General features: G+C 40.9%; 1 protein-coding gene across 2 annotated transcripts in view; it reads left to right on the plus strand.

The window, feature by feature from the left end:
- The first annotated feature begins 13,284 nt into the window (after positions 1-13,284).
- The window catches only part of LAMA1 (laminin subunit alpha 1), a 109,201-nt gene continuing 95,835 nt past the window's right edge, over positions 13,285-26,650 (plus strand). For both annotated transcript variants that reach the window (XM_072999588.2, XM_072999589.2), the window contains exon 1: positions 13,285-13,492. In XM_072999588.2, the coding sequence (XP_072855689.2) occupies positions 13,399-13,492 (94 nt within the window). In that variant the 5' untranslated portion in view covers positions 13,285-13,398. The remainder of the gene's footprint in view (positions 13,493-26,650) is intronic.

Genomic DNA, 26,650 nt, shown 5'->3' on the forward strand with positions numbered 1-26,650 from the left:
TCTGGTTTTTCCCTTTCTATTCTTTTCTTCTATTTCTTTGCACTGTTCATTTAAGAAGGCCCTCTTCTCTTTCTTGCTATTCTTTGGAAGTCTGCATTCCATTTTCTTTACCTTTCCCTATCTCCCTTGCATTTTGTTTCCCTTCTCTTCTCTGCTATTTGTAAGGTCTTGTTGGACAGCCACTTTGCTTTCTCACATTTCCTTTTCTTTGGGATAGTTTTCGTTGCTGCCTCCTGTACAATGTTACAGGCCTCCATCCATAGTTCTTTGTGCACTCTGTCCACCAAATCTACTTGTTAAAATCTGTTCTTCACTTCTGCTGTGTATTCATAAAGGATTTGGTTTAGATTATACCTGACTAGCCCAGTGGTTTTTCCTACTTTTTTCAGTTTAAGCTTGAATTTTGCTATAAGAAGCTGATGATCAGAGCCACAATAAGCTCCAAGTCTTGCTTTTGCTGACTGCTTCTCCATCTTTTGCTGCAGTGTACATAATCAATCTGATTTTGGTGTTGCCCATCTGGCGATTTCCATGCGTAGAGTCAACTTTTATGTTTTTGGAAAAGAGTGTTTGTGATGACCATCTTGGTCTCTTGACAAAACTCTATTAGCCTTTGCCCTGCTTAATTTTGAACTCCAAGGCCAAATTCCAACTTTCCTGTTGTTCTTTTTATCTCTTGACTCCCTACTTTAGCATTCTAGTCCCCTATAATGACAAGAACATCTTTCTTTGGTGTCAGTTCTGGAAGATTGTACGTCATTATATAATTGGTTGATTTCAGCCTCTTCAGTAATGGTGGTTGGTGCATAAACTTGGATTACTGTGATGTTGAAAGGTCTACCTTGGATTTGTATTGAAATCCTTTTATCATTTTTGATATTATATCCCATACAGCTTTTCCCACTCTTTTGGTGACTATGAGGGCTACTGCATTCCTACTACGGGCTTCTTGCCCACAATAGTAGATATGATAATAATCTGAATTGAATTCACCCCTTCCTGTCCATTTTATTTCACTGATGCCCAGGATGTCGATGTTTACTCTTGCCATCTCCTGTTTGACCACATCCAGTTTACCAAGGTGCATAGATCTTATATTCCAGGCTCCTATGCAGTATCTTTCTTTTGCAGCATTGGACTTTCCTTTCACTTCCATGCACGTCCACAGCTGAGCATCCTTTCGGCTTTGGCCCAACCACTTTATTAGCTCTGGAGCTACTTGTCCTTGTCCTCTGCTCTTCCTCAGTAGAATGTTGGACGCCTTCCGACCTGAGGGTCCCATCTTCCAGCGTCTTTTAACCTTTTGTTTCTGTTCATGGGGTTTTCTTGGCACAGATACTGGAGTGGCTTGCCAAAGCCTGCTCCAGGTGGATTGCGTTTAATCGGAACTCTCCACTATGACCTGTCTGTCTTGGGTCTCCCTGCATGGCATAGCCCATAGCTTCTCTTCTTACTCAAGCCCCTTCACCACAGCAAGGCAACAATCCATGAAGGGTTAAAAATTATTATAAAATTATTAAAAATTATTAGAAGGTATATAAAACCAACTTTATAAAAAGCATTACATAAAATGAGTAGAGTTTACATTCTAAAATGTTAACAAAAACTAAAGAACGGCACTGCTTAGAATAATATATATAGTACAGATTTCAAAATTAGATGGTTATACAGGCTATGCCAGTTGTCCTTGATATATATGAAATGTATGAACATTTTTCTTTCTCTATATTTTTTCTTCTGTACTTCTAGAGATTTCAAAATTCATGAAAATATTATTTTAAAAAATCATCACATCGATATTGGTGATGTTCTCAGAATAGCTCCTGTGTGATAGGGCTGGCTGAAAATAATGACAAACAAAAAGTGCCCAAGTGAATAATACCATGAGATATTGGGGATATGATCCTATGTTTCTCCTGGTGCAGCAGTAATGGTGGAACCACACTGCCCCTCACAATAGCTTTCTTTGATTGATGTACCATTTTGATTCTGCTGCTTTACAAAGATTTCAGATTAGAGAGATTGAATTGTGCTCCATTGTGTTACTTCCTAAATGAGCATTATGGAAGGACCAGACAAGATTCGCACCAGTTTCATGATACAATGAGATTTGTAGGATTACAAGCAGCTTTTTATCACTGGTTGTTTGCAAGCAAAGCAAAAGCAAGGTGGTCTGGAGCAATACCTAGTTTCCTGGTCGTTTTCCATTCCATTACTTTGACCCATTATGTCTTGAGATAATGGAGAGTGGAATACCATAAACAAACAAATAAAGAAACAAGTGGGGAAAAGACCCTGGTGTTGGGAAAGTGTGAAGGCAAGAGCAGAAGGGGACAACAGAGGACAAGATGGTTGGACAGAGTAATTGAAGCTACCAACATGAATTTGACCAAACTGAAGGAGGCAGTAGAAGACAGGAGGGCCTGGTGTGCTCTGGTCCATGGGGTCACGAAGACTCGGACATGACTTAACGACTAAACAACAACAACAATAGTCAAAAGAGAAAAATATGGCAATGACATAAAATTTCTACTGCCTTTTCCTATTCTTTAAAACCAATCTAACCGGAATACTCATATATCTGAGAAATGTTAGCAAAATGTTACCCAGCAAGTGGGAAGAACTTAGTTTTAAATATTGCATCTCTCCAGCTCAAACAGGTTATTTGAAACCAAATTTTAATGAGACATGCAAACAACTTTGTACATTTATTAAGTCTACCCACACTTCTTTCCCTGCATTACTCCCACACTCTTATGCAAAACCTGTCCAACAGCACAACATATGGGGAAAGACTGGAGAACTCTGGGGAGCTCTTGCTCTGTGTTCACAATTCCCTCTTTCAGCTTAGTATTCATCGGCAGCATAGACATACCACACTTCCTGGCGGCAGTCAGCATGGAACTGAAATGCTCAGTGCTCTGTTTTGGATTTGCAACAGCTTATATCCCATGTCCATTCACACGCATTAAAAAAAGATGGTACACCCCTCCACACACAAACATTTTCAATTAGATTTTAAAGACACCTTTCATGGGTTTCAGCTAGCTGGATAGCTCAGTGGTCTAGGTACATATCTGTGGAGCCAGATGTTGGACGTTTGACTCCCTACTGTGCTTTGTCCAAGTAGAACCAACCTGTGTGGCCTTGGGCAAGCTGCATAATTCCAGGGCACCCCCAGAAGAAGTGAATGTAAAGAACTTATGAACATTATTTGCCTGGAAAACCCTGAAAAGAGTCCCTGTAAGTCAGAATTGACTTGATGGCACATGATGATTAATGGGTTTCAATGAAAAGCTTTTTTTCCAGGCTAAGTAAAGGGTCAATTGTTTTGAGTGGTGGAATCTGCAAGGTATAGGGAAAGTTAACTCTTCCATTTCTAGTTTTGATCCTCCTCAGATCTCCCTTATGTATAGGAGTTTATGCTTGGGGGAAAGTCTCCAATTTGTGCAGATGGATGGCTTTTCTGGAGCTTAAATTGCTGGTGGTGGGAAATAGGATGAGTGATTATAGGCTTGTGGTTGTTGTGGGGTTTTCGGGCTCTTTGGCCATGTTCTGAAGGTTGTTCTTCACCAGTCTCTGTGGTCGGCATCTTCAGAGGACAGGAGTAGCACTCTGTGCTCTGGTGACCCACAACAACCATTAGATCCTGGCCGTGAAAGCCTTCGCGAATACATTGATTATGGGCTTGTTTCTCTTGGTCACATCCAGATTGTGGTCCATAGGTTCCCTAATGCTGCTGTAAGCCATATCCAGTTCCTGACTGCTTAATGCTGGATTAAAGGTAGATTATTTTGGGGTGTTTCCCCCTAAACAATATATTTACTACAAACTGCAATTGCTCTAATAACTGTTTTAAGTCACTGTTTTATCAGAATAATCGAACATTGCCATCTAGTGGGCTTCAGAGATTACTGAAAAAGCTTCTATACAGTTTTGCAGGGAATATTTTTGAACAAAGTTCAGAAGGAGTGCAGGGACAATTAGAAAGGAAAAACAGGAAAACATTTGTTAAAAAGAATTGTAATACAACAAGCCAAGTAACACACCTATACAGGAGATCCACTAGTTTAAGTAGGAAGAAATTAAAAGTAAGCTGTGATTGAACTGTGAAGAAAGTTGACACAGGCCATCAATTGGTTAATTGCAACACATCGCCAACACTGCTCCACTGTCTATTTGTTGTATAATCTCTTAATTACTTAATAGAGCAACAGGTCTGTGATGGATATAATCCTCAGACTGAGGCACAGGAATATTATTTGTTTTTCCGGTTTGCTAATGGATGGAGACAATTAGTAGCATTATCCAAGGATCTGTGTAGCTCCTAAAGGCAATGATTCCCAACCTGGAGTACTCGTATCTCCAGGGATCTGAACCAGTAGATTTAGGGGTACATGAAAAACTGTAAAATAGCAGGAAAGGCACATCTATCAACAGTGTAAGACAAGATACAAGTCAAAGGCTGTGAAATTAATTGAATGTTGTGACTGGTGGTGAAGTGGGTTTTCTTTGTTATTGAGAAAAGCCCCATTCCTCCCCTTTGTTATTTTGGCGAATAGTGGGGAGTCCCTCCCTAAGCAATGTATTTCAAACATGCCACTACAGCATGGATGCCCAGCAGTGCAACTCACACAGGCTCAGCTGTCACTCTTCGCTGGTTTGTGAACGAGTGCTGTTGCACCAGTACCAATGTATATATAAGCAAGCACCTCAGTCAGTCTTGTGAGTCCAGTAACCATATTAATTACAAAATGTGGCTAACATGAAAGGTACACTTTATTGAAATGGGTTGCTAAGGGGTACACAAGTGAAAAAAGGTTGGGAATCACTGCTCTAAAGAGACTAGGGGCATGCAAAATCTCTTAACTTCATTCTCATTGAGTTTCTCATTTTCCCACAGATTGCAAGATATTTCTCTCCACACAGATGTTGGTTTATGTTTTTGTCTGTGTTTTTTTTAAAAAATAAAAGATTTTTTTCCCCATTACTCATTTGTTAAAGGATATTTGGGTGCATTTTTAAAATGTATGCATTGTTACCATTTTACGAATACAGGTATGCTCAATGCACATTTTCCTTTAAAATGTGTTATAGAACTTAAAGATGCATGGGTTTTCAAAGACACCTGTTCTGTCCCATTAGCAGTCTATCAGTGTGTGACATGTGGATATCCACATTGAAATACAACTTAATGAACTTCCTGTACATCCCTAAAAAGAACTGGTGCTATCTAACTCCTTCACAACTGAATTTATGAAAACTGTATATTAAAAAAGTTACTGCTTTTAAAAAGGAAATTAGGAACATATATATTTTTGTTAAAATATGAACAGCATTATCCTGTATATTTAATAATTTTATTTTATTTCATTTAATGTCACATTTCTCCCAATTATAATACAGAAGGGAACCATTTTCTCTATTCTACTCTATGTATCTATTCAGAACTACTGTTGAGTACATTGGCATTTTTCCTAAGACTGTAGCCTAACATCATTGTTACAGGTTTAGTTTGGCTTGGATGACAATTGTTTCCATATGGTTAGGGTTAGCAGTTCCATATCTCTAACAATGATACCTTGCTATAATTGACAGCAATGGCTCTTCCTCAAGAGGTGGCTGTGGGATGTCAATAGCCGTAATTATCCTTTAATTCCCATTAATATACTAAATAATCATAATGATTATATGCTGTCACATCAATTCTGACTTATGGCAACCTTTTCCAGGCTCCAGAAATAGTTTACTATTTCATTCTTCTAGGGAGCACTCTGGGACACAGGGTGGATCTTCTTCCAGGAGGTACAAATTTCTGACCTTTGGCTCCTCAAGGTACCCAACTCAAATGAGCTATCCAACTCACTGGGGTGCTAATCTGGCAGGGATCTGCTTCACAGGGATGAATGGAACCAGCTCAGCACAGTGGCCCTGAAACCCATTCCTGTGTAATATCTCTCCTCTCCAGATATAATGGTAAAATATTTTGCTGAGGAGGTCATGAGGAATCAACAGCATTGCCACAATGATATCAGAGAGTGAAACGGGAGTGAGAAGAATTCATTGTCCTGTTTTTCTTCTGATTAGCTAAATATATTTTTTATTTCATGGTGCAGCCTCCGGAAGATTTGTGGGGAGTATACTTCTTGTTGAAGCGTCTCCACCCATTTTGTTTCAGCTAGTTACCACACATTCTTTATTTAATCATAAATAAATAGTAAATAAAGTGATAACACTGTATATTAATATTTAAAGCAATTGATTCAGAACACAATCTTTGCACACCAGGGTTAAAAACTGCATTCCACAGGTGAATGGAACATGACACTGAAATAAATTTAATTTGATTTTCTCTTCTAATTCTAGTGTTTTAAATAATTTCTAACATTGTCCTTATGATGACGGGAAATTGCTTTAAGAGAAAATAAAGATGCTGAATTTTAGATAAGTAATTTAGTTATGAGAATGCAAGGAATTGATTTATTCCATTGAGAAAATACTGTGCTAATTATGCAACATAAATAACAGCATTTGTCCAAAGTTAAATAAATAACATATATAAAATAAAAACAAATCTATAAAGGTCTTACTGAAAGAATTGGCTGCTGTTTCCCTAGAGTAAGCACTATAAGTATGAGTATCCTTTGCCAAGAAATCACACAAGTTAGTGATCATCATTCTCCCTGAGATTAAATTTCATCACTTGAATAATTATTTGTAAGTTTATTTTGAAGTTACTTGTGAGGAACTGGACTTTGCACTGGTGCTATTTCCAGAGGTGCAGTGGAGCTTGGAGTTTTGATGCTACTCCTCTTGGACATCTCTATTTCATCTGAGTTTGACTGCAAGCCCCCAATAGTTAAAGGTGGTGTGAATTTTCTCTTGCAATAATTTATTGTTATGAGATACCCTTGTTGTCTAGGCCTTGGCTATGAATGGGGACTTAAAATCCATTACCTATGAGAAGTACTCTTTTGTTGTTTTGGATGAACAGAACAGTTTGTTTGTTTATTTATTTATTTATTTATCTATTTATTTATTATTGGATTTTTATCCCACCCTTCTAGATAGGAGTCTACTCAGAGCTGCTCATAATATATTACAAACAGATAAAAACAACAATTAAATCAACAACAATACTATAATCAAGATGGGAAGAATAAACTTCAAAAACCAAGAAAAGTAGCAGTATTTTGGAGGGGTTCTCCTTGGAAGCATGATATACAAACCATCCAGATGAAGGACAAACAGTTCACCATTTACCATGGAACCAATGGCTCTGTAACATCTGACCTGTGTTTGTATATCATCAGAGCCATCAATAACCTTGATTTAATCTGTCTCTTAGGTATCAGAATATTTTTAAAAGGCGATGCATAATACTGAATCTCATAGCATGCTTGAAGCGGAGGAAACAAAATTGTTGACTGGGTATTTTTAATTAAATAATCGTGGACTGAAGAAGAGTTCATGATGTATACAAGAGAAGGCATTTTAATGGTAGGTTTGATCATGATTGCTTCGCATCTATGAGTGAAGAATTATTTAATTAAGAAGATATAATCAGTGGTGTACTCAAAGTACCTATGCAGAAGATCAAGGACAGAATATTAACTTGGTAAATGAACAAACCAAAATGTTGAATCAGTGACAGCAAATCAAACACACCTGAGATTTTTTGTTTTACTTGTCTAAACAGAGGCACTGATGATAAAAGCAAGATAGGGAACTTGAGACACCTAATTAGGTCTGATTCCACATGTTTGTCATTCTCAGTAACATATCTTTAATCAACAGCTTTTGTTTACACAGAAACACAATCTTTGTAAATAACTAAATCCCCTTTACCCGGCCATCAGTTTATATTGAATATTTTTGCAAATATTATTTTCTTGTTGATGCCAGATGATACAATAATCTGAGATTTTGGTTGTCTTACATTTCCCTTGTAGAAAATAATTCCACAACAGGTTACATCACTTTTTGGGGTAGTTCTCGTTCTCTTTCCAACTTTGATGAATGTTTCAGATTTAAAGTCTTTCTAATATTATGTATTTAAAATATACTAATTGTGTCAATCTCACAGATGAAAAAGGCTCAGAAAAGAAACTTGTGCTTCCAAAATTGCAATATTTTGAGGGAGGGAAATGTAGCAGTGCACTCAGCTACCTTATCTTTTCCAGTTTAGAGTGAAGTATGGTGTATATTTGAATCCTATTAAACAGTCCTAATTCAAAATAAGGTAAAGGTAAAGGTTCCCATTGACAAATTATCCAGTTGTGTCTGACTCTAGGGGGTGGTCCTCACCCCCTTTCCAAGTCGTACAGCCAGCGTTTGTCCAAAGACAGTTTCCGCTGTCATGTGGCCACCACAACTAGACATGGAGCGCCATTACCTTCTCAGCGTGGTGGTACCTATTTTTATTTATCTACTCAAATTTTTACATGCTTTCAAACTGCTAGGTTGGCAGGAGGTGGGACAAGTGACAGAAGCTCACTCCGTTGCGTGGATTCGAACTGCTTGTCTTTTGACCTTGCAGCCCAGAGGCTTTGCAGTTTAACCCACAGCACCACAACATCCCTAATTCAAAACAGAATTACATAAAAGGAAAATAAATAAAAAGTTGTTTTTTATGTGTCCATGTAAAATTCTGAGACAACATGATTTTTTTAAAAAAACTTGGGATTGTGTTGATGTTTGTGTAACTTGGCACAACTAATGAGGTGCCACCTCATGAGATGCTTGGTTGCACAGTTGGGCACATGACCAGGCATGCTTGGTAGCTTGTCAATTAGCCACAATTAGCCATGGCAAGCCTCACAAAACTCACATGAATACTAGTAGGATTCTGGTAATTATATCTAAATAGATCTTAATTTTTTTGAAAAAAATGTATTTGCAATTTTTTTCTTGCATTTGTTTGATGTTTAGTAGTTGTAAAAGGATTCAGTTGTATACTTCTGCCTAATCTTGTTGCTTCTGCCAGTGGAACTGGAAGATGGAAAGATCTTTCCTTCAGCAGCCACTCTTGTACCCTTAAAAAAAGTCTGTTCATGAGGGTTGAGAGCCCTCTGGAGTTGGATTTTGATGCCATGGAGTTACACATGTAGAGGGGGAACTAAGTCCAAATTTTGCTGGCAGAACCTGGGGGATGCAGTAGAAGTACTGTATGCTGTCGAACTCTATCCACTGTTCTTTCAACTTTAGAATACAACATCCTGGGATCACTTCTTGTGACGAAAGAATGGTATAGAATTTTTGTTTAATTGTTAATTTAAAATAGTAAACAAAAAAGAGAAGGTAGAGAGTACAGTTTTCCGGGTATGGTTATAGTTGTCTTCTATTATATTTTCTTTCCCCAAATTTTCCCTTTGTTTTTTGCCTCATGTCCCTGAAAAGAGGATTTGTCTCTATCCGCTAACATACTGTTTCTGGAACTCTGTTGACTTTTCCTCCTGCGGATGTTTTCCTTTCCTCCTTCAAGACAGATCTGAAATTTAAGATTTCTGAAGTGAGTAAAGGAGATCTTCGTTTTGTATCTCATGTACAGATTCTAAGTAATACTCCGAACTTAATCATTTGGTTGAGTATACAAAAATTTAATACCCTTGTGGAATTCATTACATGGATAGCAGTATTTTCCTACTTTTCCATCTCTTAATATCTTATGTTGCTCACTGCGTTGCTTATAATGGGAAAATGTTTAGTGAAAAACACATCACGGTTGTTTCCAAAACAATACCACAATTTCCATGCTGTTTTCTCCAAGTTCCTTCCATTGGATTTAAGCAGCTTAACTTTTTATTTTAAAGGGTGTAAAGGCTGTTGCTTTGAGTCATTATTATCTACCTGTTTTAGGCATCAACAAAATTATATAGGCTTGAAATTTATATTATCATTCTTGTAACTTTTTTAACATTAACAGAATCTTGGAATTAAATTTTGGAGTAACCATGTCTCCCTATTTGCAGACATATAATTCTAACTTTCCTAAAAGAGGAACTGAGAAAATGCTCAGAACAAACTTGAGAATTCTTTCAGAGTGGATTATTTTGAAGGCAATCCTAAATCCCTCCCAGACTAGGCTGTTGGAACTTATTTAGGACTACGCCTCACGTGGTGGCGCTTCAGGTTAAACCGCAGAAGGCTCTGTGCTGTAAGGTCTGTAGATCTTCAGTTGTAAGATCGAATCCACTTGATGGAGTGAGCACCCGTCACTTGTCCCATCTCCTGCCAACCTAGCGGTTCGAAAGCATGCAAATGCAAGTAGATTAATAGGGACCACCTCGGTGGGAAGGTAACAGCATTCCGTGTCTAAGTCGCACTGGCCATGTGATCACGGAAGATTGTCTTCGGACAAACGCTGGCTCTATGGCTTGGAAACGGGGATGAGCACTGCTCCCTAGAGTCGAACATGACTGCAAAAAAATTGTCAAGGGGAACCTTGACCTTTACCTTATCCTCACCTTGGCACTGCTAGTACAGTGGCTGTGTTCCTGGACTGGAGCAGGTTTACCTCTGGCTTTACTCCCCCTGCCCCACCCTTACTCCAGATCCCTCTACTGGAAGGTTTCTGATCTGCCTACAGAAGAAGGTTCTGAGAACACATTGACATTTCTGCCAGCTGAAGGGACTTCTATGAGCAGAACAGGGTTCTGGATATTCCAAACCTTCTGCCGCTGACACATCTCTGAATCAGGATTATACTGGCAATGAGGTTATCAGCAGAATTCTAAAAGGGTTCTATTGTCTTCAATTGCTGGCTTCAGGGCAACATATCTTGGACACGTTTGGTTTCTGAAACATGACGAAAATTACCAGGCCACATTATGTACCATCCAGAATTCATCTCTACTATAAGGTGAAAAGTCAGTTGATATTGTAAAGACATTTTCTGTGAGTCACATTTGGGTTTCATTTTTTTTAATCTTCACATACACAATGTTTTATATATATCTTACATATTTATATAATTAAGAGTGGGCAACATCCTTAAATCCAAGGAAATCCTGAAATCCATGACTACCCTGTACAGTACTCGGCATTCCACATCTGCTTTACAACTGCAACACCCTTTTTTCTTACTTTGTTTTTGTTTGTTTGTTTTGTTTTTTAACTGAAAAAGGCCCTTGCACACTCCAGCAGTTAAATATTTTAAGAGTGTTTGTGGGTACCCTCAAAACGCAGCTAAATTCTCCCCAAAGCCCCCGTGAGGGCACAAGGAAACTTCGTAATCCTAAAATATAAATTTTTCAGAAAAGGGATGGTGGGGGCCTCATTTGGACCTCTAAGTTTCCCTATGTTGCATATCGTGATATGACTGAGTTTTCCAGGAATTTGACTCTGTAGCTCTCTCATGCTAGAATTAGATGGAAGCAGGCCTTGAGTATGAATCAATTCAACAAGCATTCAAATCTCATACTAGCTTTAGGTAAAGGTAAAGGTTCCCCTTGACAATTTTTGTCCAGTTGTGTTTGACTCTAGGGGGCGGTGCTCATCCCCATTTCCAAGCCATAGAGCCAGCGTTTTCTCCGAAGACAATCTTCCGTGGTCACATGGCCAGTGCGACTTAGACACGGAATGCTGTTACCTTCCCACCGAGGTGGTCCCTATTTATCTACTTGCATTTGCATGCTTTCGAACCGCTAGGTTGGTGGGAGCTGGGACAAGCGACGAGCGCTCACTCCGTCTCGTGGATTCGATCTTACGACTGCTTGGTCTTCTGACCCTGCAGCACAGGCTTCTGCGGTTTAGCCCGCAGCGCCACCACGTCCCTGCCATACTAACTTTAGGTCCATCCAAATAAATCCTTCAGGGGTGTAATTACATGCACATCTCTGTCTCTACAGCACTGAGTGAGGCATGAAGTGAAACATGCCACACCAGTATGTGGATTTACTATTGACTTCAAAGTCAATTCAGTGGTACCCATCTTTAGAGCAAATGATAGTGTATGGACTGGACAAACACTGTATCTATAAAGGCAATCACACAGTGATTCTTTTCCTTCATGTAGTCAGTTGTGCAAACACTCACATGCCTGATTATGCAACCAGTACAATACTTGGCATGCAATGGTGAGCCTGCAGAGAGGAAATGCTTACAAAATCACCCTTGTGCTATTCACTAGGATTCTGGCCAGTATTACATTTGTAAAAGAAGCAGTGTTTCTGCTGATCGACTTATCTGAACACCCTTGCTCCCCTTATTCCAGATGTGTGGCTGAAAATGAATTGGGTTTTTAATGTTACTCCTCCTAATGGCGCTATGCTTTCTAAAAATGCAATTCAAATTATATCAGACTAGTTCTTTTAGCTAACTTTTAAATCTCTATATTGATCTGAACTATTTTGTTATATTCAGGGTAAACTGCCTGGAGAAACTCTTTATACATCCTACAGTTAAGACACAGATTTTACAATGCACTGATTGAAATACAGTAGCTCATGTGCAGTCAGTCTGTTTCTCTTAGTACAGTACTTCTCTTCCAGGTTCCAAACTATGCCCTAAAAACAACTGCATGGCAGAGGCAGTATCCCAAAGACCACCTTATATTCCTCAAAACACCTCTTGAACACCTCTCCATATCTACTTTCTTAACTTCTTGATATCCAGGTATAAGCTATAGTTTGGAACTAATTCCATCCCAGGCAAAGGAGAACATCCTCTGCGCCGCTTAGGCTGTGGACTTTCCCCCTGTACCAGAGGAAGGCTGAGGGCGAGCGGATCCCCTGGAAGAGTTTTGCCTATCTCTCATTTCCAGGCACAGCGCAGATTTGCTATGGATTCCTTAAGCGGAATGCAAAGATTACGGCAAAGCCGAGTGCAAGCGCCTCTGTCGCGCCCGTTGTTCTTGTTTTCTTGGGAGTCGGCTTAAAATAACGCTAAGCAGCTCAAGAATGTCCCCCTCCTCCAACTAAAACCCCCAGCCCCATTTCAGCGTCTGCCGCTACCACAGCTACTGCTGGGACGAACCACAAGTCAGGGTAGAGATGAGGGGATCGAGAGGCGACCTAGGGCCTGGGAAGGGTCTCGGGCGGCCGAAATACGGCCCCGGGGTGCCTTCGAATCCCGGCACAGCCGGGAACGCCTCTCCTTGAGGTTCCCTGAGGGAAACTCGGTCGCTTTTCCCAATCCCGACGTGCTCTGGAGCAACCCCACCCGTGCGGGAATGGTTTCCGCCAGACCCTCTCGGCATTCGCAGGAGGCAAAGCTCACTGGCTGCAGAGGGCGGCAGAGAGAAGGGCGGGTGACAAGACCGGGCTGAGCGCGGCTGCCTGCCTCGCCGCGGTGCGTGAGGGAAGCCGCCGCAGAAAGGCTTGAGGGAGGCTCAGGCGGCCGCTTCCTGCCTGCCCTTCCACCTGTGGAGCCGCCGCGGCTGCCGCAACCCCGGCGGAGATGGGCTACCCTTCGTGCCGCTCCCGGCGACGGGTGCTGCCGGCTTTGCTCTTCTTCTTCTTCTTCTTCGCTGTGGCGAAATGCCAGCTTCGAGGTGAGTCTTGCAAACGCCGCGTTGCGGCGGGCGTTCCTCACGGTTGGCCCCCTTCCCCCCCCCCCGGACTCGGCGGGAAGCTTATTCTGCCTGCTGGGCCGGCGGAGACCGGGCGCCCGAGTCTTCGGCGCACGTGAACCAGCCGGCTCCGAAAACCGCCTTTGCGCACATGCGGAGGGAGCGGGGCTTTCTCCGCCGGGGGTGTGTGTGTCCGGTAGAGCTCTTCGGTGGGAAGGCGGGGGTGCCTTCCGCGTCCCCCCACCCCCTGCCTGCGCATCCTCCACGCCGCCTGCTCCCTCGCGAGACCCGGGCAAAGTCCGGCCAGCCTGGGCTGCTTGGGTGTGAGGGAGCTCCGCGAAGCCGGGGTTGCCGCCTCGTAGGAAGCCGCCTCGAGCGGTGGAGGCTTCTTCCCCGGGGGCAAAATGTCAGTGGACGGAAGCGGCGCGGGAAAGCCAAAGATGAAGGCGTGAGCAGACGCCCCAGCCCGGAGGCCAGGTCGAGCCCGATCACGCAGCCTTAGGGTCGTGGTGTGTGTGTGCGTGCCGTTGCCCCACGTGGGCGAAATTAGTCAAAAGAAACCCAAGCGTGACTCCCAAAGGAGACGACTGGGTGCCTCGCGGGTCTATTTTGCCCCCCGCTGGGGGGGGCTGATTGGGAGGTCGGGAGAGTTTTTCTTTCTTTCTCGCCTTGCCCCCCCTCCCCCAATCCCGGCCCGGCGTCGATCCCTCTGCGCCCTGGCCCTTCCTCATCTCTCCTGCCCCCCCCTCACCCATATGGCTTTCTTTTATTTTTCCTCTTCCCGGCCTTTCTGTTTGCAATTTGCATTCATCCCCCTTTGCCTCGCCCCCGTCTGTTTTTTTTTTTCTTCTTCTTCCTTTCATCTTCTGCTAGCGGCGAAGTTGTGTGTGTCCGTGTGTGTGCGTGTGTGTGTAGAGAGAGGGGAGAAGAGCTTGCCTTTTGCTGTGGAGGAGGAAGGGGCCGCCCCCTGGCTTTGTGGAGGATGAAACTTGGGCGGTGGGTTGGAATGGGATGCGCGCGCGGGGAACGGGGTGGGGGGGGGGCGAAAGAAGAAATAAGTGCTTTGAAGTGAAGAAGCGGGTGGACGGATCACCCGGTCTGAGACTCTGCTCCAGATTTATGTGGGACTCTTCTTTTCTTTGTACTACTTTTCTTTAGAATTAACTTTTTAATTACATAGATAAGCCGCTTCATTTAAAAAAAAAAATCATTTGATGTTGCCTCCCCTCCCCATGTGACATGTGATTGCTGCTTTAGTTTAGGGAGGGAAGGAGAAGGAAGGGGCTCTGCATAAAGCCCCCCCCCCCCCCACATTGTCTGCTAAAGAAGAACAAACAGCCAAACTGACGGTCTTATCCCTCCTCTTTCTGGGCTGAATGAGCCAAGCATTTGGGGCTCTGGGCACAGGGGTAGGCGGAGAGAGAGATCTGGGCTGTGGTAGCTCTGAAGGATGCTGCTTTTTCTCCTCACCCCACCCCCATGCTCCTTGTTGCAGAGGCTTTGCTTCTAGCCACTTTGAGGATTAGATAGATAGGATCTGGCACTCACTCACAGGCTGTAAAAAGGACTACTGCCTCCCAGACTAATGATGCACGTGAACTATGGCGTCCCAGGGGAGGGACGCATTTCATCAAACTGCTTTTGTGTGGCACTGAATCAAGTGTGTAGTCAGCCATTCAGAAAGACGATGGCATTCAGCGCTGCTACCGGAGTTGGCAATCGAGAGAAAACAGATCCTGGGAGCATACATTAATATACAGAAATATAGGCTGCTGTCATGATATAACAAAAGCAAAGCAAAATGCTGCAGCACCTTTAAAACCAGCAGATATATGAATGTGTGTGACCTGTTTAAGTGAATTGTAACCTGGGTTTGTGGAAATGAATTATAATCCGCAGAAGCTCACACTCAAACACCTCTATTAGTTTGAAAGGTGCCACAATACTTTTTGTTTGTTTGTTTGTTTGTTTTACATGTGCTGAAATAGACTAATTTATTGGAAAGTGAAAGGCTAACAGAATCGGGATATTAAACTAGAAAAGTATGTATTCGGTTGCATCTTAAAATGGCAAAATCTGGTCCTTCTGTCCATCAGCATGCAACAAGTATAAGATGGCCTGGATAATATAGAAATCATAGTTCTGTTGATGGGTATCAATTAAATGTTGTAACTGACAATAAAACCCCATCTCTGTTTTCATAAAAGTGAACAGTGCTGGATTGGCATCAGAAGTAGATGTAAGATTGGCAGCTTTAATCCAAGGTCCCTACCTTCTTAATATTATTTAGGACTGTGTAATTTAGGAGAGCATTGGCCACATGTTTAGTGGTTGCTTTCTTAGTTGCTTTTCTCTTCTGGGCTCTTTACTTTTTCTTCACACTTTCAGTTCTACCCAGCTAATTGGTCTAGTGACCTTGAGGCCCCAGGGAAGTTCTCTTGTATTGGGAGGCTGGTCTGTCACTGGCAAGATAGAGAGGTTCTGGTTCATAGGTTACCCTGGCTAGCTGTCTTGCATATTTAATTGCACACACAAATGGTTTACTCACAAAACCTTTGTAACTTTGGAAAGGCAGTGCGGGCTCCAAAAGCGGACATTGCCATTCACAGAAGGGAATCTTTAATTTCTGAAGAGTTTAGTGTTCTAGCATTGCTCATGTAAGTTATGCCTTATGCAAAAGTAAAATATGAAACAGTTATAAAGGTTCATAGATAACACAGCATTAGGATTTAGTGACAACTAAGATAACATAGCACTAGGGTTTAGTAACAAGATTGCTATCCAGTAGTACACATCTCCTCAGAAATAAATTCCACTGAGTTCCATGAGGCTGATTAGGATATCTGCCAGCATTATGTATGTATGTATGTATGTATGTATGTATGTATATGTGTGTGTGTGTGTGTGTGTGTGTGTGTGTGTGTGTGTGTGTGTGTGTGTGTGTTTGTTTATTTATTTATTTATTTATTTATTTATTTATTTTCTGCTTTTGTCTAGTGAGATCAATACAGCATTTAATTTCTGCTGATGTTATTAGAGATAGTATTCTTTGTGTGTCTATGTGTTGTGGTGTGTGTGTGTGTTTTACACAAGAGAGGGAGGGGGTAAGCTGTTAAAGAGACTGTATGATGAATCTTATTATTTTAGTCATCTGAGATTTGCTCTCCTTACTCCATAATGTGTTACCTTCATAGTAAAGCAAGGTAGCCTGTCCACACTACACTATTTGTTTGACTTTTATTTCACAAGACTGGTACCACATCCCAATATCCACACAATGCTGAGCTTAAACTACAACAAGTGAAAAACGACTGACAATAGAGTTCATTTGGGAACCCCACACACAAAAAAACCCCTTTGCTTTTTGGGATTTTTTAAATGCTTCTGCTGTATGGTGGAGTATTTTTGTTCTGCTGTGCATTGATTTTCTCCAGTGCAGGATCTTCCTGCATTGACCTTAGTACTGTGTAGTTCTGGGCATACTGTACTTGGTGTGGGATGTGATTTGATTGCTTTTCTTCATAAGCTTTTTTCTGTTGGTCAGTCTCCATCTCTTTGTGCCCCATGGATGGATCAAACAAGGGAGGAATGAAGTAGACAGGAAGAAAGTAGAGAACATAAGCAAAGGGGAGGGCAGTCTCTGTTGGGAGTGAGATTGGGAGCAATTCCAGATGTGTGTGGACAGGTGATACCTGTACATGGTATGTGCACATCTGGCAACAAATACTCCCCTCATGTGGACACAAATACTGAAATGATCCATTCAAATTTGCAACAGAATGCTAGAATGACCCAGAATAACCTAAAACAACCCCAGAACAACAGTAGGCAGCACCACAGCTGTGGATGAGCTTAGACAGGAACAGTTTATAGACCTACTCAGCAATCTGGAAGGTAGTCATTTTATTGATTTACAAACAAGCTCTAAAAGTTTGAGGTTCACTAGCACCTTTTTTCTTGTCTGGCCGACATCCGTATGACGCTCTAGGTAGAAGGATAAAGATGCATTTCTCCATACTTCTTTTTTAATGCCAAATAGGAATTAATTTTAACTTCTGCCCCCCCAACCCCATAGCTTGTGATGAGCTGCATAAATTTTCTTGCATGTCCTCCTGTTAGCAGTGGTAGGGAGATGATGATTTAGACATTGGGAAAGAGTGTGAATGACAGGAAGTGAGAAAGTATTGTATTTCTAATTCTTTTTGCATTGTGTAAAAGTTGGAATCATCCTGCATTTGTGCTCTTCTTGCATTGTCTCTGAACTAACTATAGATAGACTTGCAGGAAGGTAACTCTTTAGAAAGTATTAAAACAAACACACATTTTTTTCTAATATGTTCTTTGGAACAGTCAGTGCAATGATACAGTATATGTATTTAAGGTTAATGCTGAACACAATAGCATACAAATGGTTAACTGCTGAGCTTGTACAAAGTTACAAACCTCAGAGCTATACTGTATTGGTGTTTTGAAAACATTTATAATGGAGTTGAAGACAGACAAAGAGACAGAAATCCTGAGTATCAAAGTAAAATGGGTTAAAGTTGCTTAATTTCCAATATGCTTTCATTGTGGACATGTGGTTTCTTCCTTTTCACTTCAATGAAAGGAATATCTCCTTATGTATAAGCAATGTGCATAGAGCTGCTGTGTGGTTTCATGAGAGTAAAAACATGTGAGCACAGTGCCTCTGAGTGTGCATCAACAATTCCATGTAAAGGAGCATAAGGATTTATATTTATATTTAGTATTGACACTTATATCCCATGCAACTTAGTGGGACCACTTATCTAGGCAGTCCTTACATTTTAATATAAACTGTAAACCCCACCCACCATTCCCCAACATAATAAATAGACAGTAAAGCTCAAACTTGTAAAACAAATGAAGTAAATAAATGAAATAGAACCAAGTGAAGGCGACAGCCTTCAGGTGGCACAAGGCCGAAGGGTACACTACCTGAGGGGGAGACTATTCTTAAAGGCTTCCTTAAATAATAAGATTTTTAGCTGTCTGAAGGGAGGAGGCCTGCCTGATCTCTAGTGGAAGGCCATTCCAAAGTACAGGGTCTACATCCAAGTCCCATATTCCAGATGAGGTCTCCCTTGCCTACCTCAGCATGGCCGCCCACAGCAGTGAGGACAAGGAAGATGGAGTGGAATGGGCAGCATTTCTTTGGGAGAGATGCTCCTAAATTGTTAACGGCTTTGTATGTTGAAACTAACACCTTGAGCCTAGCCATGGACACAACAGATAGCCAGAGCAGGAGACCCAGAACTAGGTATATATGAACAAAATTCCTCCAGTAATCAACCTGGCCCCCACATTCTGCACCTGTTGTAACCTCTGGGTCAGCTTTAAGGGAAGCCACAAGTAGAGAGTATTACAGTAGTCAATCCATGAGCAAACCGGCACATGAACCAATGTTGTCAGGGCCTCCTCATCCAGGAAGGGTTCCCTTTAAGTATACGCAGCAGTGTCTCACTTCTTCCCTTTTGTAAAGTTTTGGACACAAAAATGTACTTTTCATTTGTTCAGATTATAGTTAAGTGTGTCTGCCTATTGTCATTGTCTATCAAAATCCTTTTAGGGGTAGTAGGTTTGCAGAACTTAACATTCTTTTTTTTTTTATCTGAAGATGCTAATCCAGAAGCAATCCCAGGAATGTAAGGAAAACTCAAATGCCTACACTATCCTTGCCAAAGATAAACACAGCTGAGAGTCAAAACAACTTTACTTCTCAAAATAATAGACTTAGCAGAACTTTGTTTCTTAAATTTCTGAAAGAACTATTCTGTCATTTTTGCTGTACAGTAGAACCAGTTGCTAACAAGCAGAGTTCATATATTGAATACCATTGAAACTAACATCGGTAAAATGGTTTCTTCAGCATTTCCTGTTTTTCATTATGTGGGTGCATATTTCCTGACAGAAGACAAAGAAACTGTAAAATGTAAGAATGAAATTGCTTCACTGAAAACTGCTGATCACACAGTAATGCCACACATTAGCTATGACCATATTCTGTACTGTACAATTTTCTTTGATTCCAGCCAGTAAAATAGGTTTCTAATGTGTTCACAAATGTTTGTAATTTAGAAGAAGAGTTTTGATAGTCTGTAGTTCTTAAATTTGCTCTGCCAGTGGGTTGCAAATCTGACCCAGCCCTTGACCCAGAAATCCCTTTGTCATGAGTATAAGTGAAATCTTAACTGTTTTGGAAACAAAGTGGGAAACATCTGGTATAAATTGGAGCTTAGCTATGAACTACAATTGATCCATTTATAATATGGGGATATCCATTGCCTTTCTTTTGTAGATGTATATCTATATCCATCCTTCCCTGCATACCTGTAATCCTGCATGTAAATTTCTGTCTTTCAACTTTTCATACATCATGAAATTCAAGGCAGTGTAGATAGGTTTAGAGAATGTCTTTTATTTAACTCTTGGTTTCTGTGTAAGTTGTTGAACTTAGTTGTAATCATTTGTCTAGCTAGAGCTTGTGCTCATCATTGGTCCTGATTTTGCAGACTGGTGCAAGAGCTTAAACTACCTTTGACTTGGGTTTAGTTGCCTCATTAGTAATTCTTGACCAGAGCTTTTTTGAATGCCCAGAATGCCCCAGCCAGTATGGCCAGCTGGAGGAGTCTAGAAGTAGCAATCCAAAGTACATAACTCTTCCAAACTCTTTCTCTTGTAGATCTGTGTCCAGTGCTGCTGAAGGTGTAGGAGATATACTCAGGTTTATGCTGCAATCAATCAATCAAAACCTTTATTGGCATTAAAACCAGTGCAATCAAGATTATACTTTGCACTGCATTAAGATAAATATGGTCAAGTTATGATCAAGGCTCCTTGAATCAGGCAGCCTAGTTTATTACAATAGTAAGATATTCAGTTACAGTGGGGTCTTGACTTGAGAACTTAATCCGTATTGGAAGGCGGTTCTCAAGTCAAAAAGTCTGTAGGTCAAGTCTCCATTGACCTACAGTGCATTGAAAACCGATTAATCCCGTAACAGGCCGTTATTGTTCCATTTTGGTTTTTTTCTGGTCTGTAAGTCAATTCTCAGGCTGCAAATCAAACCTAAATTTTGCGGCCAGAGAAGTCTGTAACTCAAAAAGTCTGTAAGTCAAGCTGTCTGTAAGTCAAGGGTCCACTGTACATGTTCAGTCAAATCAGGTTGTTTATCTGCTAACATCATTCGGATTAAGCTCTCAGGGGAGCCAGAGAAATCTGAAATAACAGAGCTAAATAGTAATTGATGGAGCTCGCAAAATTTATGGCAGTGAAGAAGAATATGTAAAATTGAGTTCAGTTCCGCTAAGCAGTGCTTGCACTGGCGGTTGTTAAAGGGGACGTTACGACATCTGCTGGAAAGAACAACTGAGGGAAATATATTAAATGTGGCCAGCATAAATGCCCGGCGCCACAGTGGGTTAATGAGATTGGTGAAATAATTGGCACCAGTTATGGACAAAGGGGGCAAACCATAAAAACGAGGAGAGCAAATTAAATCCAAATTAGCTGCCAGAGTCTGAAGTTCAATGTCCCTAATTCTTTGGTGGATAATATGGTAAAGTTGAGTTTCTCTACAATTTGTCAGGGAATTCAGGTTACAGTAATACCTATGGAAGTGGTTTTAGAGTTAATAAAAGAGTGCCATGTGGAGATAAAGGGATCACTTAATAAATCAGTCAAAACAGATTGGGAAGATTTCTGAAAGTGTAAGCGAAGCCAAAATTTAATAGTGGATAACCAGGCAAGAGTAGTGGGAAAATGAAGCTCAAGTTCACTTAATAATGCTGCAAGTCTAATCATATTCTGGATGCCTAAAATCTGGTGCAGAAAGAGGGCAATTATGCAGTCTGTCTTGTAGTTGGCTGCTGTAATCCAAACAGGGACCCAGAAAGGAGCTGGTTAGTGACTTTCGCCTGGAAAACTTGGAGAACAACAGGGACATATTGATGTCCTCTACAGAAATGGAAGTGGACTAATGCAGGAAGTTGATTCCTTGCCAAAAAACCCCACCGCCTTATGATGGTAAGACCAGTTTAATTTGTAGTGAAACAATAAACCTAAATATTGAAAATATTTCGCTTGTTCTATTGGTTTATGCTGTAATAAAATATCTATATAATGAAATACTGTGTTTGGCACCAGGCTCTGAATTGAGTGGAATGTTTGGGTTAGATTTGGTTGTTTTTCTTAACAGCAACAACAGTTGATGTAACATCTTTGTCAAAGTTCCCATTGGCTACTATAATACTTGATCCTGACTGCCAATTATTAGTTTATATTTATGTTCTATAGTGCAGACAACTGCTGCAGAAACTTCAGTGTAAATGCTTCCCTTGGGATTTTTAGCATAGCAGACATATAAATGTATGTGATCTTTACACAGGTCCATTCACTTTTAAAAGCTGGCATCTTTAAAGATGTAATTGGACTGAGCCTTTGTAGTTGATAGCTTGTGGGTAAGCTGCAGTCTCTGAGTGTCTTCCACCAGGTTGTAGCTCCCTTCTGCATACCCACTTCTGTCACAGCACCAGATTTTTAAAACTTTCTTTAGTGGAAATAGATTTAAAACAAACAAAATCCCCAAAGCAACTGATGGCAATATAGTTTGATTTGGGGGGGGGGGAGAAAATGGGGAGGGGTACATTGACCTTTTTCTTCTGCTTTGTAGCAACTTTTATTGCTATAGCAGTTAGATTTGAAAAGCCTCTCCCATTAATGGCTCCCATTAAAAGATCTCTTGCCTTGTCTCTCATGTTCATGTGCATCTGTTTTGCATGTATATATGAAAGAGATGTTTATGGTAGCTCCACCCCAGTTTTTTTTTAATTTCATTCCACACATTACTGGTATTTGACTTCAGTTAGTCAGCCAGGAGAATGGGCCTTGAGCTGAAAAAAAGGTCCCTACTCTCCTTATAAAACATATTCATTATTTATTCCTTAATCAGTTCTTGTACTGCCACATCTTTTGGTGTTTTAAAACAAGGTACAGACGTGGTGGCACTGTGGGCTAAACCGCAGAAGCCTGTGCTGCAGGGTCAGAAGACCAAGCAGTCGTAAGATCGAATCCCCGCGACGGAGTGAGCTCCCGTCGCTTGTCCCAGCTCCCGCCAACCTAGCGGTTCGAAAGCATGCAAATGCAAGTAGATAAATAGGGACCACTTCGGTGGGAAGGCAACAGCGTTCCGTGTCTAAGTCGCACTGGCCATGTGACCACGGAAGATTGTCTTCGGACAAACTCTGGCTCTATGGCTTGGAAACGGGGATGAGCACTGCCCCCTAGAGTCGGACACGACTGGACAAAAATTGTCAAGGGGAACCTTTACCTTTACAGTACATTAGTTTGAGCCATCTGACTAAAGCTTGTACTTTATGGCTTGAGCTACACAAAGAAGCAGCCTTTAAGGTGAAGACAACCCTCCCTACCATTTTGTCCTTCACTCAAACATTTTCTCATGCCATTGATTTCAGTGGATCTATTCTAAATGTGATAAAATCTGGAACTAACTTTGTGTCTGTCTTCATCCTTACTGGGTTATTAAAAGTTACCATTTTGAATGTATTTTTTTTAGAATGCAAAAAAACTTATTTTCATGCTCAGAGCAAATTTTTGAAAGAGCGTTTGTTTTGCAGATAGAATACAAAGGTATGTGTGATACAGAAAAAATCTTATGAATGCATTCCAAGTAGGCTAAAGATTAACATAAGGCCCCCTGCCATCAATAAATACTTCTGTTAATGTCTTCCAAACAATAATGTCTTCTGTGTATGGATACTTTATCAGTACAGTATAGGTTGGTTAGTTGTTGGTATTTACAAGAATTAAACAGAGAAGACTATTTAGAAAAAGCTAACAAAAGGTTTATTATCTCTCTTTTTGTTAAAGGAGGGTTCAACAGCTGTTGTCCTTGAGGGACTTCATGCTGTTATCTTCCAGACAAAGCAAACACACACATAGACATACACATCATGTTCATTTAGGTAATGTGTTATGGTGTGACAACAGTTAATAATTCTTTGACATAGAAGAATATTTATTTGTTACTGTTTTGAAAAGTGCCAATCAAATCCCTACATAGATACTCATTACTTAATAAGTATAATGTAGAATTTCATGGACTTACTCAGAGGCTGTCATTGTTTTAGTTCTAAGTTTTTTGATTTTTCATCATTACACATCTAATTTGGGAGATGTTGCACATTACATTTTAATCTTATGATTTTTATGTAGGGCTATCTTGGAAGACTGCAAAAACTAAACCACCTAATGGCTTCTGGTTTGTATTGGGGTGGTCAGTTTATTCTTGCCTGCAGGGCACATCAGGCTGGCACCAATCCCCCAAAGAAGAAAAAATTCTAGGAAAAAAACAAATCTAGAAGTCTCCTAAAGTATCCTTACAGATTAATTAAAAAAGAAAGATGTGCGGGAAGAATGCCTCTTTGTTTAGAAGGTGCATTGCCATTCCTAGAGGCTACTGACAGTTCAGCTTATTTTACAAGTGTTGTTGTTGCTGCTGTTTTGGACGGAGGGGTCTTTTAGGTCTCAGGCACTTTCGCACTCATTAACCCCTGTTGTATGTACTTTTTCATTTTAAAGTGGCATGATTTTGGAGGTGAATGTGACATATATCTTGTGTGGAACAGGTGGTGTTATCATAGTTGGGCATATCAGGCATAATTCATTCCATTTTATTGCTTTGAGAGTCTCAAGAAGTAGTATAATTATGAAACTGTTTTCTCAGAATAAAGATCATACTTCCCATCCTGTCAGTCCCTCTTTTTACTATAAGCTGTAAAATTTCTCTTCAAATTTTTCTTTGTTTCCTTATCTATACTGGTGTATTTCTTTTGCTTTAATCTTTTTTTAAAAAATCAACAGTTTGTAGTGGTTGCCAAACTGACAAGTTCTCTGGGAATTCTGTGGTCAGTAACTTGAAAGGATAAAAGAAATGCGTGAGATCACCTAAAACGTAGAAATACTTGAGCTCACTGCTGATTGTTTTATTGCTTCCTCTTTGGATTAGCTCCTGCAGAATGTTGACCAAAGAGTTGCGTAATGCTTTGTAAATTAGATGATGCTTGCTTTATGCCTCTGTTGCACATTAATAAGATTCCCTTTTGGATTCTAATTGTCCAGACTCATTCATATCATACTTATTCATTCTCATCTTGATGAGAATGCTGCAGTTATTTCTTAGAATAATGCTGAAGTTGAGTCTTGTTATTTTAAAACTGCATGTAAAAATGGGTTTGTAGAATGCAGAGTACTAATGTACACTGCTGTAGTAGTTGCTTACATTTGTAAGTGTCTTATATAAACAATCTCTTTACCATCTTCTGCTTCAGGAGTGCATGTCACTTCAGTGAAAACATGATAGTGAAATCATTGTCTTCTGTTGAACCTCTTTCTATAACTTAGGAAGAAGAACAGCTCATCTTGAAAAGGTTATTAATATAATAATTTGGTAAATGAATGTGTGACAACTCTAAATTAAATCAGAGGACGTTGTCCTGACTTTCAAAAGCACTGTGTGCAGAAAATTCATAACTATGCATGCACTTTGTCCATTGCTTTTCTTGCACTTCGAAAAGTTCAAGCTAGTGATGGGAATATTTGTATTTGTAAACAAATACAAATATCCTCATTCCAGCTGTACCTAATGAGGTTCTGGCCCACGGGACTGGCTGGTCCACTCACATGTCCTAGTGTTGCAAAGGCCCCTCTCTTCCCACCAATGGTGCTAGGAGCTCCACTGTATCTCTGCTCAACTGGCCACTCTGCAGCCATGCAGGAAGACTCATCCTCCTGCCCTCTGCCTGGAGTGGCCAGCTGAACAGGGAGACAGCAGAGCTTCTGGCACCATTGGCAGGAAGAGCATGATCTTTGTGGCACAGGGATGCATGAGTGGGTGGGCTGATCCTGGGAGCCAGACCCTTATTAAGTTCAACATAGAGAATCTCAGGGACATATGTATGTTGAGCCGTTTTATGACTGGTTGACTACTGTTGTTTTTATGCTAAGGGGATTATGGAATCATAGAATCACAGAGTTGGAAGAGACCACAGGGGCCATCGAGTCCAACTCCCTGCCATGTAGGAACTCCATCAAAGTACTCCTGACAGATGGCCATCCAGCCTCTGCTTTAAAAGCTCCAAAGAAGGAGACTCCACCACACTCCAAGGCAGCATATTCTACTGCCGACCAGCTCTGACTGTCAGGAAGTTCTTCCTGAGATTCAGATGGAATCTCTTTTCCTGTAGTTTGAAACCATTGCTTCCTGTCCTAGTTTCTGGAGCCATGGAAAACAAACCTGTCCTTTCCTCAGATATTTAAACATGGCTATCATGTTCCCTCTTAACCTTCTTTTTGTAAGGCTAAACATTCCCATCTCCCTAAGCCACTCCTCATAGGACATGGCTTCCAGACCTTTGACCATTTTGGTCGCTCTCCTCTGGAGACATTCCAGATTGTCAACATCCTTCTTGAATTGAGGTGCCCAGAATTGGACACAATACTCCAGGTGAGGCCTGACCAAAGCGGTATAGAGTGGTACTATTACTTCCCTTGATCTAGATACTATACTCCTATTGAGGCAACCAAGAATTGCATTGGCTTTCTTGGCAATTGCATCACACTGTTGACTCATGTTCAGTTTGTGGTCTACCAAGACTCCAGATCTACTAGACTCCAGATCAAGGCTACTAGATCCCCAGATGATAGTACATCAATATGTTGGACATATCGGGGCAGAAGAGACAGGACCTCAAGCACATAAGGGACACTCTCAGTGTTTCCAGGCCTTTGTTAACCTGCTCCAGTGTTTCTGATGTACCATGTTGGTGTCATTATCATTTAAGCAATTTAGATTTGTTGTGCCCTTCCAACACAATGTGCTCTTTCCTTTGTATGAGTGGAATGACTTCAGATTTTAACAGAAAGTAGAATGGTTTTATTGTGAAAATGTTCCCACCTTATCTGGTTGAAACAGTTCCTCCTTGGATTTACTGGCATATTAGGAAATATTGAGACAACCCTGTATGCTGGATTTTAAGATAGAAACCAACTTGTCTGGTGGACAACCAAAAGGAGTAAATGGAGCACAGGAACCCGGAGGTA

Source organism: Pogona vitticeps, chromosome 4, assembly GCF_051106095.1.
Source record: "Pogona vitticeps strain Pit_001003342236 chromosome 4, PviZW2.1, whole genome shotgun sequence".
In the NCBI taxonomy this organism is placed as follows: Eukaryota; Metazoa; Chordata; class Lepidosauria; order Squamata; family Agamidae; genus Pogona; species Pogona vitticeps.